Raw genomic sequence first — 19,916 nt, 5'->3', positions numbered from 1 at the left:
GTAATTTGTAAGTAAATGCAAAAAACACATTTTTTTTGTTTTATTTCATATGAATATAACACTTTTCTCAAAATTACGTAATATTAAACATTACAAAAAACCATTGTTGAAAATAGAGATTATTCATTATCATACTTCCTCAACATAAATTCTTATATTTTTAGTATGATATATCTGGCAATAAACTTGCTTAAATTACACTAATTTATATATTTTAATATGCATGCATTATTGTTGAATTCGTTTAACGTCTTCTCATATAATAGACTTTTATTGTTTTTTTATTTATGTTTATATAATTTGATCAAATGCTTAATTACTACCATAAAATAAAGTATGACATATTTGATATTTCTAAGGAATCGATGATGAAAATACGAATGGAATACGAACAAGTAAAATTAAATTAAAATATTATTTCATAAACCAATTGCCATCCACATAAATATTGTTAAATAATAAATTACGTATATACTATTGCAAGTGTTTACTGTTAAAAAAAAATCAGAGACAGCTGCTGTTGGACCGACTCTCTAGCTAGCTGTTACCAACAAAGATTTGTCAATCTATTACCAGATGAAGGGTCTCACTCCGCATATAATTTATTACCAATCTATGACGAGAATAAAAGTACCATTTTGGACTTGAAACTTCAAATTTGGTACTCTTATTCATATGCAAATTATATTAAATGTACTCAATACAATATGATCTTAAAACTGTTTACGCATGATCAATAAATATTAAATAAAAAAAATTAACGATACTGATAGAAAAGTTCTTACATTTAATAATAATTATAAATTGTATTTTAGAATAAAATTATCATTTTTATTTAAAGCTTCATATTCTGTAATCTGTGCTGTTATTTATGAAATTGTCGTTAAACGTATCTAATGCAAATATGCAATAATTTATTATCTTTTAATAGTTTCAATATAAATTTATCAATTTCAAATTGCAATAAACAAAGATATTTTTAAATTCTCAAAATTGTTGTTCAATATAATATTAGCTACTTACCTAATCTATATTGTTCATTTTGTTGCAGTTATCGCGTGCTTATTAAACTTCGACTTAATAATATTTATATTTTTTTCATATTTATTAATGGCGTTGTAATACAAGTTGTAACATATTAAATCCCATGAAAATTTAAAAAATTTGAATTAAGTTTATTTTATGAAAAAATGTGTAGATTGCTTCAGTATTCTTTGTTCAATGCTTGTGTTCTAGACCTTCTAGTGAACAAGTGAAGATGGTATGTTGAAGAATTTACGTACTCTAGTGTATTTAGGGCAGTTTACCACTATGTGTTTGCTTCAAATGTTTTCTTTGCATGCGTCATAACTCACAAGTCGGTGCCGGTTCTTTGCTGATAAAGTTAGGAATGAGTCAGACGAGTGTGTCCTATTCTTACTCGAGTGGTAATAACTTCTTTTCTTTCTATATTTTCATTTCTTTAAAGTTAAGTCTTACATTTTTAATTTGTTCGAGTGAAGAACAACATTCAAATAATTGATCTGCCGTGCTTTAAGCGTTTTTGATGTTAAAATACATATAGCTTTAATAGTGTCTCTGGTGTTGTAGTTAAGTTTATTTTTGTGGAAGACTGAGATGATGTGACTTCTTTGGCTATATCAAGTCTGAATCGCCACGATAGTATATTAACGGTATTGTATTTATTCTTATACAGCTCGCAAAAATAGTGGTTCTGCTCTGACGGACGTCTGGCGTTGCTAAAGTCCGTTGGCCGAACGGGAGAGTGAAAACGGATAAATACTAACCGGATCTCGTATGTCCTACCTATGTCCTATATAGTGTTCGGCGTCGATGTCGTTTCAGCCATCTTTCCGGTATATTATATGGGTATCATACACGAATCCCATCGTAACGGTCGCGTCTAGTTGAAGGAACGAGCTCATTCGGTTTTTGCACGACGACGTAGAAAAAAATACAGTGTTTAATTATTTAATATAACGTTGTAGTTTTTGTTGAGATAGCAATAATAATAATAAAAATATTTGTTTACGTTGAAAAAGTTTATTATAGTAATATAGTATAACTCTACAGCATTCTTCAGACTTAGTATAATTTGTTCTACCCCCGAAAGAGTAGTAGATGTAAATCAAAAATCAACAATGTCAAGATGTCCCGGTTTTTAAATTTTTGCAATATCATCATCTATCTATTTTATTAGTGTCTTATATTAATATATTATAATTTATAGTCAGTTTGTAATTTTATTTATTTTTGATGATCATAATAATGTGATCAAGGCGCGGTCAACTGCCAATGTCACATTTCAAAAGTGTCACGATTCTCGCGTACCTAGCTATAGAAAACGATTAATTTATTTCAAGCAGAAATAAATAATGTTTAGATTATTCTAACTATTCAATAATTAAAAAAAAATTACCATAATATAAAAAGTAGTGTTTTTTTATATGTGGTATTGTGTTAATATATTACGTCTGGGCCGAATACTGTTTAATATTGAATAATCAAATCACGGTAACTCGAACCTCGACGACTCGAATTTTTTTCCCCATGAAATGTTCGTAACATTCATAAATTCAACGTATTATTAGTCTCGTTAGTGTAATGTGAGGATACCTACATAGGTGTTTTATATTCAAAGAAGTATAGGAAAATTTGAAGACTTATTTGATAAACAGCCGAAACGTCAGATATGAATAGCTAAATATCTATAGAAATATTTCTAATGCCAATACTGTATAGTACTATATAGTGTATAGTAACACTAGTAGCTGTGTCTTTTAAAAAAAATTTTATCATAACGTGTTTTGTCATAATTCTTTTATAATGCAATTGTATTAAATATTTTTAGCGTTATTAACACATACGTATTTAATATTATATAATGCTTTTACAATTTTATATCATTATATTGATCAAAGTTTTTATATAATTTTTATGAATTCGAGTTGGTTAACTCTAATAATACATATTATCTTGAAGCAAATTGTTATCCCCCTTTAACTTCGGGAGTTATTGTGACTCGACTGCAGTTACATGTACCAATACCTCATATAGAACTGTATCACATTAAAACATTATACTCGAACATCCGATTATTCCCACCGATATCAAATTCGTCCGAATCGCCATTAAAACTCAACCACAACATTCGTGAGGTACCTATATGAGTACCACGGCTCTTTCCTACGGCCTTTCTGAGGAGTATCGTTTTCCGCAGTGACGAGCACGCGATACGGCGAGAATAATGCTCGCGACAAAATATATAAAATTATGGTGTTCTATACTGTAATTGCAACATAACTGCACCGTCGTCAACCCGATCCAACTGACAACACTATGACACTATATACCTGTATAAATATTATATTATGATAATATGATACCCCGAGTGGATATGACGTGTTTGGTACAACAATAATTATCGTGTTGCTCCCTATATGCATAGTTGTATACTTTATGTGTAGTGATCTATTTAACGTAAGCTATACCTACTCATTATTTCAGAAAAACTTTTTTGAAAATATGTTTTTCAAATAGTTTTAAGTCGTTAAAAAACGAAACTTTTGAAAAAATTATATTTCTATTGTTATTTTGTGTTGTTATTATTTTTTATATTTCTTACTTTTTTGAATGAGAACGTATGTTCTTAATTTCATATTCTGATGCAGACTATTACTTGGAGATTTTAACCTATAAAAATCAATTTTCAGACAAGTAATTATTATTATTTTAAAGTACCTATTTAAAGTTTTGACGATCAGAGTAGTAACACTTCACTAAACACGTATATAACTCATAAACTATTCACGTCCAACATTTGATGTTTATATATGTATCAAAGTACCTACACTAAAAATATTATGCTTAGTCAGTAAGGAATTAAAAATGAATATTGTCATTAAAATAAAAAGTTTTTCTAGAAAAATTATGAGTCTGGATGATTTAAATTGTATTTTACCACTTTACGAATATTAAAAACGAAAGAATTGAAAAAAAACTTATAACCGACTACGGCGCCTCCGATATAATAATAATAATATAATATTATTGTAGCTTATTATAAACAGCAGTCGTGCGCGGTTGTTGCGACAAAACATTAATCCCGCCGGCGGCGGCGCCGTTTGACATTGATCTCGTGTGCCGCCACTGGCCGATCTCGAAAGCCCACGGGGACGATCTTGGCTGTCCTGAGGAGTGGCGGGGTTGTCCGGATCGCCGCGATTGAGGCTATACGCCCGATATTATGACGATACATTATACCGTACCTATATGCGTCGTTGCGAGGTAAAAAAAAATATCCGTCGGAGAACGAGTTTTTAACTATGGTCGCGAACAACGCGGAGAGAGAGAGAGAGATGAGAAGAAATAATAATAATAATATAATATTAGACGCGTATTACATATTATTATATGGAGGTACGCTCGCGTGATGTTTACGAAGACTGCTTTGAAAGCGGGGGTGGGTGTGGCGGCGACGTCGGTGGAGAAGAGGACCTATACCGTTGTGTGTATGTGTGTGTGGATGTTTTTCTCTCAAGGTTTTCACAGCCCACGTATAGATATCGTTAGGTACAATGACCATACGTCGGCGTATAGCAGTGTGGTGGTATATATCTATATATACCTATACCATACATATATTATACATATTCAATATAAGGGCATGGACCAGTCGTGCCTAACACAAAATTTGTATTTTAGGACCAGTGTACTTACCAATTATTGCGCTTTTTATATTTTTATAGTTAGTGTAAAATATACCAATTGCACAGAAAAGAATAAATTTGCACTTACTTTTAAGTCTTACCTTCAAGTATAAAAAATATTTTCTTGTCCAATCGAATTCCCATCAACATTGTATTATCATACATTATCTATACATAAACTATGTACCTATATAATACTATCTACCTAGTATATTAAAATAATCTAAAATTATAAACTAATACGACCGATTCAGTTGAGCATTATCTGGTACCGCAGAACCTCGGTGACTGTCTTTCGAACCATATTATTTACTACGACTTATTTTTTATATATTAATATTAATAATTATTTATTAGTATATGATATACTTACCTGCAACAATAGCATAATATTTAACTCGTGAATTGAACTTAGCTAACGCTTATCATTTATCCGGCGACCGTCTTTGTTACTATATACTGTCTTGGACCCGATTTATCGTCTACTGACGATTTTAAGAGCTGAATACAATAAATATTATTTTTGTATATTTTAAATTTAAATGACCAACCACTATTTTATTTAGCGCAATATTGGTCAATATCAACTCCGAAAATGCAGACCACGCGCAACTGGTCAATCGACCTTACATTTTTTACGCGCAATGTTATTATTGGTATATGAATAGGTCATTTTGAGCACAATCGGTAAATTCCCGTACATAATATAATTATGCTGTATCGGAACGACCGACTTCACACTCATACTTGCCATTGGTCCTGATTTCGCCAGAACACTGCCGGTTTTACCGCGACCACGATCTTGGTATACCTATCATTTTAAATCCCGATCGGTATACGTAAAAAAGTACCAGTTTCTAGAAATCAGTTCCGAATGGGCTCGTAATTATATTGTTAATTATTGTACACTGCACATATTATATAGGTAGCTAAAAATTATATAATATACAAACTAATATTATGCTTTTATTAAAATCGATTGGCATATTATTATAAGCGAAGCGTGAGTTCACTTTCATACATCTCTGAAAGTTGAAACGCTGGCAGCTAATTGGGTACTCGAGTACTTTGGTGTACCTGTACTGTACCATCAAACGAGTTACCGTCAGTCTCGTGACGTCTCGTGACGTTTTTCGACCAGTGGGGGAGAGAGGGTATATCGGTCGAAGGCGTCCGAGATCATAATATTTTGATTAAACGTGTAAAGTAGGTCTATTGTGAAAACGTTTTTTTATCATTAAAAAGTAAAACGTACAGATTCCGATCATAACAGACTTTAATACCTAAGCGTTATCATCGCCTCTTGGTGATGTTGTTGTTATTATATTATATCATATTGTATTGTTATTGGTGTGTAAACGATGTCCGGAGAGGTAGGTCCGGGCGGCGAGCGCGTTTTTTCGCCAACGGTCAAGTCTATTTATGGGCCACTCACTACAAGGTCCGTGGTAGCATAACCAGCCGCGCACGGTGGCGGTGGCGGTGGAGTGTCGTATACCTACTCACTCATATAATATAGTGTGCAGTTGTGTTTCGAGCAGCCGGCGAGCTTGTCGCGTGTGCACACGGTGTTCACAAGTCGTGTGGTAAAAATACTATAACAATAATAATACAACAAATTCCATAAACACACGCCGTTGGTAGTAAAAAATTTAATATAAAAATCTTATAATCGAATATTTTTATATTCTTATCTCCGCGGCCGAGTGCTGCAGTCACGCCGGTGCAGTGCAAGTCGATTAAAAGACTTACGATAGACGTGCAACGAGTGCCGTCGTATTCCACCTAAGTTTTTCACGGTAAACTTAGGCTCCGAGATGGGTCGAAAGTTTCCGGTGGCCACGTCGTTTTTGGGTTTCCCGCTCAAGACCGGAGCCATCATCAGCGGCGTCTACGGAATAGTAATTAACAGAAATAATAATAATAGTAATAATAAGTTTCCCTCGTTTATACACTTTATGACGTTATATGACGTTATTCGCGGTACAAGTAGTTAGGTACATATTATAATATATAATGATATTATAAAATGATAGTGTGCCTAAAATACTTTACAAAACTTATATTAGGATTAATATACCTGCCGTATAGATAGGTACATCACACGGTTTCCGGCAGTGTGTTTATTATTAATCATCATCGTATTATTAAACTTGTCACAGCACCAAAAGTCGTTAATACCGTTTAGGTTACGCCTAAAGTTCAAGGGCGGCACTGCTAATATATATATATATATTAGTCGCTATTAAAGGGCACTGCAGCCAGTGACAGCAGCGTCTGTATAGCATGACCATGGCTTGAGCTCGTTCCAGTTAAACAGAAAAATAGTTTTTATGACCTAGATAGAAAAAAAAATAAGGATACTCAATTTATCGTAAACACTATCTTTAATGAAAACGCTTTTACACATTTTCTGTTTATGATATTATGTGCAAACACTTTTAATTCGTACGCTCATAAACACATCATTATTAGTGAATAAGTGAAAAATACTTACAGATCTATCCAATATCCATACAATATTATTTATCTAACTTGGTATGCATTATACGTTTATAGTTTATACATAATACGTATGTTCTTAACGCTCATAATTCTTTTTTGTACCTATAAGTTGGTTTTAAAATTAGTATGTAAAATTATTAATATTACGTTACGAAAATAGTGGCCACTGATTATTAGTTGTCTATCATATTCTATACGAATACGATATTATATTATGTAAAATCGAGTATTAGTGTATTATTAATTATTACTCATTAGAGTAGATAGGTATATTATAAAAATCACCATGTCCTGAGCTTGACACATCGACAAGACGTCTCTGTCTTCAAGTTGTAAATTAATTGTTCCTCTTTAAACACTTTTAATATAAATAATTTAATCACCTACACCACAAGTAATAGTTTTATATAGTTATAATTAACCTAATTGTTTAATCAAAAAAGTTTTTTTTTCAATTATTATAGTTATTGACGTATTGATCATTATCTTTGCACATGAGATTGAAGTCCATTCTTATTCGATTACCTTAGAACTATTATGTTAAATTTGATAATATTATTCCAACACATTCAATAATTTATTAATTTATAATCAACAATACAATATCATGTTTCTAAAATATAATTTAAATTTACTTAGGAACCACCCCTAACATTGTATTTTTACTCACACGAAAAGTTCACTCAAAATTGTTATAATCAAAACAATCTTATTATACTCGTTGTTTTGTCACAAATTTAACTACTCGCATGCATAACAGTAATTTGTTTAACAATTCTTTGTTTTATATTGTTTACAGTAGGTAAATACGTACAACCCATCTTAAGTTAGGTAATGTAAAATTTGATATTGATATATAATAATTAAATCATAATGCTCCTGACATTTTTCGATATTCACCAACTCACCGATTATAAACCTACCTACCTACCTAGGTACTTACTAATTTACATACAGTTTTGCCTTTCCATAAGTTTTAAATTGTAAATATAATATTATACCCGCAACTTTTAATAGACAGGGAAAATAAAAGTGTAACTAACACCAAACCAATACAATATTTCTAGCTGTTCGGTAAGTAAGGTTTTATATTTTATTACATAATGTCTTATACATTCAAACCGAAAACCTTAGTTGTATGAAAGGTATAAATGTATAATACACGTCGCAGTCAACGAAAATAATATTCATAGAAAACCAAATTTCATTGTTTACATTAATTTAATGATTAAACTGATATTTCATTGTTTATTCGGTAATCAAATATTTCCATGGTAAAGCAAATCGGTTCCAAATTAATGTATTATTAATTAGATTTATTTTCAAAATTCCACTTGGGTTATTCTGCTTATTCACTATGTATTATATATTAAATTATGGGTTGCACTTATATCAGTCGAATCTTTAAATAATTATTAATTAACTGGATTACTAAAAAATAGTAAAACTACGCTAATTCTATGTAATTGGTGAATGTACCTAATCAATAATAATATGTTACGCGTAGATGTTATAGGTACAACTACTATAACGATAAAATTATATAGAGCCAAATATTTGATTGAACATATTATTATAACGCCCGTGGGTCGTTTCAATGAAAACCGAACAGTAATAACGTGATAAAATATTAAAATTACACGAAACAAAAATATAATCTTTATCCATAAATTACTAATCATATTATAATATTATATCGGTATATCAAACACAGTTGCACTTTTGTACGCTTTTCAACAGATTTTAAATCAATTCATGCCGATATTTTTTTTTTTTTTGTTAATGCTTTATTCAAATTAATAATGCGAAATATTATTGTACATTAAAATACATATGGCAGAAGTAAAAAATGTTTGATGGATAATATTGAAAACAAAAAAAATAAGAGGATAAAACGCAATACTGCAAACATACTATAATATGATTTGAACAATATCGTACACAAATCAATGTTGAAACAATAATGCGTCTTGAATGCTTTAAAGAGACAAATTCCGACTGCTGATTAGTCCAACAGGTGGTAACCACGTGGTAGGTATTTCATGTTTGTATCATAATTTTTCAGAATAAGTATTTTGTATGCGACGGCCATTAGGCACTGGACAGATATATATAGACATATGTAGATCATTAAAACTATTCTTTTAAACGTAGTGTGATTAGGCAATTACGCCGACTAAACTTTTTGTAGTTTTGAACTTTTAATGTTTAAGCTCTTATCGTGGCTTTTATACCGATCTAATAATTTTAACTATACTTGCGCGTGGCTCTAACAGCTAACGCTCGTTAAGGATATATCTCAGAATGACATTTAAAAAACTTATTAAATATCGTGCTTAAAACCTATAATTATTTTGAAAGGAATTTTAAAACGAATTTTATTAAAAGCTTTACGCCGTCGATGGTTAGACTTACGAGTTTTAATATAAATTATAACATTATGCCTCTTGTTATTATTCAAAAACAGCTTTTAGCTCACCACTTGAAAAAATTTAATGAATATCTACTCTCAAAACTTATAACTCATGTAATAAAAGTAATATATATAATATTATGTAGATACATTAAATTTAATTCACTACCATGTGGAAAAGTGTGCATGTTTTAATTAATTTAATATCCTACTTTGAAGAATACTTTATACCCTATTAGCTAATTAATATGTTTAAAAAAGTATTCCAACAATTCAACATAGGTATCATATATTATGAGAAAAAATAATAACACTGATGACAATACAATTAAGTATACCTACCTACATATAGTTATTAACACAGTTTTTTAGATCTTAACAATCAAAATAGCTTTTTAAATTTTTATTGTGTAAGCTGAATATTTGCTTTTAATACTTAAATTTTAAACATAAATGTCACTATCAGTATAATGCATTTACAGAAAAGTACGTCAGAAATAAATAAAATGAGACTTATAAAATAAAATTGACTTTATACTTACGAGCGAGCACATCTATAGGTAACCAAAAAGTCTACTTTGGTACATTATTTAACAAATAACAGTTCATACTTCCTATACCTACAGTATATAAATCGATTAATGCGATGTCTACTCGAAACCCAATTAAATTCTAGTCATTATAATAACCAAGATAACATTAAAGATAGTACCTATATTATTTTATAAATATTTTATAGACAATATTAATTAAAGAAATATAAACATAAAAATTATAGGTAACATTATATGCAAACATATTATTATTGAGACTTATTTGTAATCAGCTTATTTCCCTGTATACCAGGGTGTGTAAGGTATAACTATGAACTATAACTTTCAATTACACCAGCTCAAAGTTTTAAGTTAAAAAAAACAATATAATTAGTCTTTTGAACTGATGTATTAATAGTTAATCCTCTCGCCTAACCCGTGAATATCTTATTATTCTTATTTTATCTAGTATTTAGCATTCTACATATAGTAATTGGTTTTGATTTGTGCATTTATATCAAGTATAGATACTAGTACTTACATACTAGTACTTAGTAGTATTGTATTCTTGTATACTGTTAAATTAACCAACAATTATGAGGAAAATTCACTGCCTCAAATTATCTGATTTTCGACCCTGCATACAAACCAGTCTCATACGTTGTTTATTATTTAGATAATATTATAATAATATGAGGATGGGACATTAAGCGGAAACCTCACATTTTCTGTCATTATAGTAATCGATTTGTCTTGTTATTTGGTGACATAGGTATCAATCGAGTTTTAATGTATCTGCTTGGAAGTATCAAACACAAAATATTTTGTCATTTATATAGGTTCTAAGATTTATCAGTTTTAAGACTAAAAGGTAGAAAATGTGTTAATGCATTTGAGTTAAAAGAACATAAACTAAATATAATATATTAATATATAGAAGCAAATCCAAACATTCGCCTGTATTAGTACAAAAATATGGGATTTCTTCAATTCGACACGCTATTTTTTATTAGGGCAACCACCTATCGATTCAGCCGACCCTTTTTAATCGGGCAAATAACTTATCGAGTCAGCTAATTTGCAAACGTGTCGAACTAGGATTTATTTGAAAAATGTATACTTCCTTTACAAATAGTAAATTCAGTCAATTGTTATAAATTACATAAACATCTAAATAGCTATGTATACAGGGCGATAGACCCAGCGTGATTACCCCCATTTTCCCCTGTTGTTAAACCAATGCCTTTTAAAAATTGTGATGTATAAAAATCGAAATTACAACGTTTAGTTTTTGAGCTATTTAACTTACTGTATTAAGGATAATATAATATAGGGTCATAATAATGGGTTTGGAAGAAATAGTTTTGAAAATTATAGTAGGTACCTAATAATTAATTGATAGTGATTTATCAGAGTATTTTATAATTTTATTAAAATTGTCCAAGTACGGAGTACCTACCTACAATTAATACTAAAGATTCAATATTAAATCTACTTATTTTACATTTCTGTAAAACCATATTTAAGAAGTATTATCCTTAGTATATCAATTTTAATATCTTTGAAACTACTATAGTTCGAAGTTTGATTTAGATACTTAAATTATCTGATTAACAATTTACAGTCAAAAAGGTTGATTCTAATTATAAAAAAAAAATGTTTGTATAGCATCAGGATCTCATTAGTCATTATATTAGGTATGGTATCCAAAATATAAGTTATTGAAAATATATAGTCCTTGCGTATACAAAAGTTCTAAAAATCTGAATTTGAATACCTAATGATAAAAAACATGAGGTGATCAATCATCTTTGGTAAATCACATTGTATACTATATAGCACCTACCTAGTATACTATTATTTTATCTAAAATACTGACTTTTAATGTTTCTCAATTGCTTATCGCTGATTGCAGGATAGTTGTGAAGAATGACACGCTCTAAATAATCTGAGCTTATCAGTAGACCTAAGTGTCAATTTGTCCTCACGTCATTGCTGAACTTGGCACATTGAAATAAGCAATTATGAATTTTGAAACATAATAATAATATATAAATATATTAAATCGAATATAAATTTACTTTTCAATTATTTAATAAAGCCATGGATTAACCGGGATGACCACGATTAAAAATTGCTATAGATGGTGGAATCGATAGGTTACCAAAAATAAAGGTAGGTCATAGATATAGTATACATATAGTTCACGACTGTTGTACTTCTTACGAATAGATCGAGCAAAACCCTTTTCGGCCAAACTAAAAAGTTTAATTTACTTTATGTTAAACATGTAGAAAACTGATAATTATTCAAGATGTTAGTTGTATATAAAAATTATGAAATAATAATAAAATACAAATACATACCTATACAATTACTGTTGTTATTAATTATTTTATCGGTGGTAGTTAAGTTTGATTGCAGTGACGGCAAATACCATTTAAGTACCCAGACAAAAATTAATAATTTGTGTACAATAGGTACTTATATTTATAATAATTTTCCATATGACATATAACATAAAGTACCTAAATGTAGACAAGTTTTACATGCAGCATGCTTGGTAACTGTACAGACATAATATAATAGTAGTATGTATAGATAAGTACTAACAACTGATCAAATAGACAATTATTGAAAAAAATGATATATTAGAATATATAATTTGTATATAAACTATATTTTTTATACTTCTCTTTTCATGTATAACATAAAGTAAAAATGTTAAAAAAGAAAGGGTACGATTTTGGTTGAAAACGCTTATGCCCAATTATAGAGGACCTACGTAGCTTAATAACTGGAATCTCAAGGAGAATAAAAATAAATTCTTCATGTGTATTTTTCGAGTTATAAAAAAATTACCTCAACACACAATTTAAAAACACTTCAAGGGGCAAGAAAAAAAATTCAAATAATTATCGAGGTTTTTGAGTTATTGAAGCTCGAATGTAATTACAATATATTAGGTATAGTATTAGACACATAGATTACACGTGGACCTTAAAACACTTATTTCACTCCAAAATCGTTCTCAGACATTACTCTGATACGCGTGCATATAAACATTTTGTATTTGAGACAACTATTTATTAGACTTAGGTTGTAGGTATGTGTATGTCATGCGTGTGTGTAAATTTGTATATTATGACGTGTTACAGCAGTACAGCACGTTTTTTTTTATATCCACATACATTACTACGCATTTCGATATTCTGCCAGTTGCTCTGCGAGACGATAACAAGTATATATATTTAGCATAGTAAGCACGTCGATGGTGTGAGCGAATGTATAAACGAGAAATCGTTTGTTCAATATACATATATTATATATTATGTTTATTTATTTATCATTTAGGTACTATTATACTAATGACGAAACCAATATAAAGTGATTAGCAGATGATGGTTTCTCGTATACAATATGGATATGTACAAGACAGAACACTCGATCAAACACTTATATTATATGGGCACGTGCTCTTACGCCGACCCATAAAAAGTTATTTTTTAAACGAATTTTTACGAGGGAATCTGACGTCTGGAATCAAATATTTTGAGTTATAATTTTAATAATAATAAAGGTCAACCATACCAGATTTATTAATAATAATTTTCCTTGGCACATATTCACTTATAGAATGTTACAATATATTTAGGACGGTGGAAATGTCTATTTAAACATACGGCCAAGCAGTTCGACGGAACATAATATAATATAATTTAGTTACTCGTTAATATTTCCAGAAAGAAAATCGTATTGCTGGCAAACATCAATATTATAGGCAGAGCTAACAATAATAGACAATCGAAAATTCAATATCATTTACTCCATCGATTATCAATATTATTCTATATCCTCCTTCTGTAACTTCCCTCCGAAATTTTATAAATAACAACATTTTATTAATAAATAATTTTCAGATAAAATTTGTCTATATTGTATTTTAACCCTGCTGAAAAAAAATTCTGGATTCACCACTATCTTTACCTAATAGGTACTAATTCGAAATCAATCGCCGGCGTCGTTGATTGTTAGGTACCATCATTATATGAACAGAATCGGAATAGGAATCGATATAAAATCAGGTGTATTAGGTTGTTTCCTCTCCCGACTTAATGCAGACATTTTCAAAATGTAATCATTTGTTGTAAATAAAATCCCCGAATTTTCAATCGTTAAGTCCGCTAAGTTAAAAACAAGTTTCTGGTGCAGACAAATTGTGAATTCAATACAATAAAAAGTCATGTGCGTTACAAAATCAACGTAATCGATATAATATATAATATAATGTATAGCCATATAGGTCCATCAAATATTATTTAATATCGTATGGAAATCGTTGTAATAATATTTAGATGAACTTAAAGTTTGGTCGATTACTGTACAAGATAGTCGTAACTTGTAACTAATTATCGCTGCAGTGTTGCTATCTGATTTTATCGCCTTTTATCGCGTGTTTGATGATATATGCTAAATGTCGTTTATTGTACGTGCAAGTTAGTGTGCTGCTATAGGCGCTTTCTGTGGATCGTTAAGGATGCTTTATTACATCTTTAAATAGTAAATTTATTATTCTTACGCCATTAAAAATAAAAACAAAACGAGTTTGATCTTGAAAAACATTTACGCAAAACTAGTAGTGTTATTGCATTAATTATTTCCATTCTATTTTATACGCCAATTCCCGACGTATTTAAATTAAATGTCTAATCAGTTATGCACTTCTTATGTTTGCATCAGTAAGCAATAATGCAATATTGTGGAACTATATAGGTACCTTCCAAATAAATGAATATTAAAATATAATTAATTAAATAACGACATTTTATTTACATTTAAATCAATAGATTTGCATAATCTAAATATTGAAATATTTTAATATTAACTAAATGGTATATTTATGTTAAGTTCAACATCATAACAATATAATATACAATACCTATAATATTGGTATAATAATTATACGCAATAACTAATAAGTATATTCCTTCGTATACACTAAAAATGTATGATTCTAAAAATATACAAAAATAATATAATTTTATAATATTTCGTAAGTTTTAATCAAATGTTACTTTGCAGATGAGTATTATATAATAAATTATTATTCAAAAAATATGTACAGTCATTAACATCCGAGATCTAATAATAACGTTAAAAATTCTATTTCTGCATTCAAGCGATATGAATCTAATGTTACGGCGATTACGGAGAAATTATTGGTAGGAAATAGTTTTAAAAAAACTAATTAACAGGTTAATATTATGATCAAAAGTTTCATTAAAGTAGAACATTTTTAACTTTATAATCTTATATTATGATTGAATAATTTAATAATCTAGAAAAATAAACAGGATTTACCTATAATAGGTACAGCACATACATTTGATTAAATTTATCGAAAAAATCAACTGATACAAATCATCTAAATATGTTCTTGCTGGTTGTTCGTTTTCTAGCTATAATATTAATGATTTTTACATAATATAATATATTAATATATATATAATAGCACAACAAAAAGGTGTCTGGTCACTTGCGTATAAAAAACAAATAATACCGCAAACTGAGTCGATGTAACGCATATAAGTCTAGTGTCTACGTATACATTTTAAAATTTTAAAATCAACTAACTCATTTTAAATAGGTACCTAATTAATATCAGACTATGTTAAATTACAACATTAGAAACGTTTAGTCTGTGACGCAACACTTGACGATAATATTAATATAATAGGTACGATGACGCGCAAAAATGTGAATATTTTCCCTTTCGGGCGATCAATTTATTCATGTTTAACGCCCGAAGAAAACCTTGGCCAATATTTTCACGAACTATCTGAACATTGTTGCGCAGTCAATTAATTCCGACAATTTTATTATTATTGATCTTATTTTCGTCGAATTTTTCTCACTTATTATATGTTCGGGCTGGTCGCAAACTCGCAAACAAATTATAATAATATAACTTATATGTCATAGGTATTTCGAACAATACCGCAACGTTCACATCAAATAATATTATTTACGAAGATAATATTCATTAAATTTATTGCTCGATTCGAGAAATTCAAACTACACTGCAAAATAATTAATTAGATAAATTAATAAACCTTATCATATTATCATACTAGTATTTATAATCAATGATAGTATTAAAAATAATATTAGATTTAGTTTAACATGTTAAAATAGTGAGTTAAAGTGAGTTACATCTTAAGGATAAAATAACAAATTCTTAGGTAATTAGGTAATAGCAAACTTTAATGATTTATTATAAAATATAACTATTATAACTTATAACCTATATAATAATAGATTTTATTATCAAGTTTATATTATCTACATTATGCCATTATATTATAATGAGATTTTTATTGGTATTCACTATGACTATAGCACCTCTCGTAAGATATGACGTAGGGGGTTATTATTTTTTCTACTACGTATAACGTCGTAACGTTATACTGAAAAAAAGTGAGAAAAGTGAGGAAATTTAGGATATAGTAAAAAAGGTGAGTTGATTGTGAAATAGTGAGAAAAAGTGAAACAAGTGAATCACTAGAAAGCCTGTAGGTACCTATAGTATACCTACTAAGTATACTTCGCCTAACCTAAGTATACTTCAATAATTAACATTTTAAAGTAGGTACAAATCTGAAAATTGTATTCTCTGTGCTGATTGGATTAATAATAAAACAAAACTAATAATTCTAAAACAGGGTAGGCGGTTAGGTTAGGCAGCACCAGACATTTTAGGACAATTATTTAAAAAATACTTTCAGTGTTCTATGATCGTATATATTACGTCGTGGTGGCGTGTCTGGGTGGTGTGTCTGTGCCTCCACACACATTAATAATTGTGTACCTACTACCCATGCTTCTTGCAGAGACCTGTTTCAGTCTAAATAAAGCAGATATTAAAATTTTACTTAGAATAATTTCAACAATGACGAACATTTGTTAAAATTGAAATATTGTATTTTTCTATGGCTTTTATCGTTTTGATATTATTTTTATAATCTGCAGAACAGAACGAGACATGAACGTATTGTTTTGACAATGACGTGTGTGTGTTTTTTGGTGTTAGTCGTCACGTTTTGCAGCAGGAAAATGCTTTAATCTTCAACTTTGTGGCTTCTTTAATCGAGTTGATAATTTAGAAAACGTTTAATAACTTATACCTTTTAAAATATTTGGGATAATGTATTATCGAAAAACAGCAGTAAAACGGGAGCTACTTTTAGCTAATAGGTCACATCAAAAAGCACTAAATAGATATATATATGGTGGACTACTGGAGCTATATATTACTGCGATAAACCCTCATAAGTCCTGTCAGCCAAATCTTAAAATATTAATAAAAATAGTACCTAATATAAATGTACCTATATTTTGTTTTTATCATTACCTAATATAATGTGTGTTAAAATGTGTATAAAGTTTCAAGTATTATTTGTAACTTGTAAGATCGTGTAATTTTGGTAATATAAAATGTACAGAACAGAGTCCTCCGTGGCTATATGAGGCATCCCCCCCCCCCATCTTAAGTGTCGTGTTGCGCATCATAATGTGGGTAAATCGCTAAAACTAGAACCAGAACCATTAATTTATTGTCCTGTAACTTTTAGAGGACGCCACACCACCCGTAATTTATCCGATAAATTGTTTTGCGCGAGACAGAATTCACAGTAGATAGCCTTACCAAATATGTTGACCTCACATAATATAATATAGAATGCAATGTATTTCAGATCATGGGGAATGCAAACGGACAGTTTCTAAGGAGACAGTTCAAAATAGGCAATTTTCAAATTGTTTGCATGTAAATGTGTGCGTAGTAAATGATCATTAGTTGTGTTAGTGTGTGACTTGGGTGTGCATAAAATATAGCGGCTCGAGCGTACAAGTCACCGATACGGCGTTGCGCGCGTGAACAATTTATGCTCATTTGTATGTACTTTTTGTCAATCTTACCGATGGACCTGACAACGCGACGTGACTTCTGAAAAATTATTTGAATTCATTATTACACGTCTACTTGAGATCGATCAGGCCACATTTTAAGATGATTACTTTAATTTTCAAATAAACGACATTACACGCGGATTATACGTCACATAATATTATTAAAATTACCGATAAAATAATATTATAATATACTCGCTTGACACTTTTTGCCACGTCCTCACTGCTGCAGACATCAAAAGAACGACCATGTAATATCATGTTTCGTTAAAATAAATCATTAAAACATGTATCGCAATATTTACACATCGATGCGAGTTGGCATGCAATATTCATCTTTTAAACCGTAATGTGGAACTGTGGAAGTATACTATAATATGTAACTAAATATTATAATATTATGCATAAATAGTTATAAGAACCGAACATGCGCTTCTTGTTATTGATGTTTATTCAATTATTATGTTTATTCAATTATCAACCACCAGTTGCGGATCAATATAGGTATATATCAATAAGGAATAAAAAACCTTCACCGGATAAACTGAATCGTTAATATTATTAGTCCTCTCAGACTGTGATACACGTCCTGTTTAATACATTTAGGTTGTTAAGTTTTTCTAGAACACCATTGACACTATTATATAGGCAGGTACCCTAAAAATAATGTAGAAAAGTAATAACTTAGACGTGTAAGTACATACAAATTGTTAAAGTAATATAGAGACGTTACTAGAATTGCCTACACTAAACCCCTTAAATAACGAGTGTGGCGCTCTCGTGAGAGCCAACAAATTTCATTTAGAAAATCAAATCTGGACCAGATGTCCAGATTACCTGAACCTGAAATTCTGCAAAGGTTGCAAGCGTTATATACTTATATCCGTATGATAATTGATAACATATTTGTATAAATAATTGTAGTTTGTACAACACTTAGGCACCAGATTGACATCTGACAGACGCACACCACATTTCCAACGATTTACTTTCTGTTTTCTTTTTTTCAGGTGATTGCCATAGTCACTCTATTAATCATTCTGATAAGTGACATCAGAATACAGACCATTGTCATAGATTTCTTACCCAAAGCTGTCGGTAAGTCTATATTTTCAAATAACTAACTATAGTAACTATACACTATCAAATCGTAGTTAAAAATATTCCTTCTCGTGGCCCGTGAGTAACTTGTAATTAGATTTGTCTACTCTTCCTGTTCAAAGTAAAATCACTTCTTTACTAGGTCTCTACCATCACCAAATAATTTTTATTAAAATTTTATTTTCAGTACAAATCATTGTCGCCATCAACCTGCTTATGACAGTATTAATATCGGTTCTGCTTTTGGTCGGGATTTTTAGGGTAAGCACTAACTAATGCAAAAAAAAATCATTGGCAGAATGTACTTTCATCGTGATGATTTTATTTTAGCGAAAGAAGATATTGATGCTTCCTTGGATAGTACTTACAATCATGTTATGTATTGGACTAGTCATATCTGTGATATACACTTCTATTGACTTCTTGATTCATAAATTCTATTTCACTAGCTTTGGGGTTTTAGTGGTTGGCTTGCTATGCGTGGGTATGTATAATATAAATTAAGTTATACAATACTAAATTTAATATAGGTACATTACCATGCCACCACTCATGATCATATTTTACAGGTATTTACGTGTACATGTGGTGGGTGACATACAGTTATTATCAAAAAATCAAAGAAGAAGATAACCGGACTCCATACACTAGAACACCTTACTACGGCTGAACCATTTAACTAAATTA

General features: G+C 29.9%; 1 protein-coding gene across 1 annotated transcript; it reads left to right on the top strand.

Annotated features, from left to right (window-relative positions):
* Positions 1-6,203: 6,203 nt before the first annotated feature.
* LOC100167345 lies at positions 6,204-19,711 on the top strand. The gene is given in 5 exon segments (XM_016808735.2): positions 6,204-6,610; positions 19,139-19,226; positions 19,417-19,490; positions 19,560-19,614; positions 19,617-19,711. Coding segments are annotated over 5 exon segments (333 nt in total). The 5' UTR covers positions 6,204-6,526; the 3' UTR covers positions 19,649-19,711.
* The last annotated feature ends 205 nt before the right edge of the window (positions 19,712-19,916 follow it).

The sequence above is a fragment of the Acyrthosiphon pisum genome, chromosome A1 (genome assembly GCF_005508785.2).
Source record: "Acyrthosiphon pisum isolate AL4f chromosome A1, pea_aphid_22Mar2018_4r6ur, whole genome shotgun sequence".
NCBI lineage: Eukaryota > Metazoa > Arthropoda > Insecta > Hemiptera > Aphididae > Acyrthosiphon > Acyrthosiphon pisum.
Note: the sequence above shows the minus strand (reverse complement) of the source record. Positions and strands in the feature narration are given on the sequence as shown.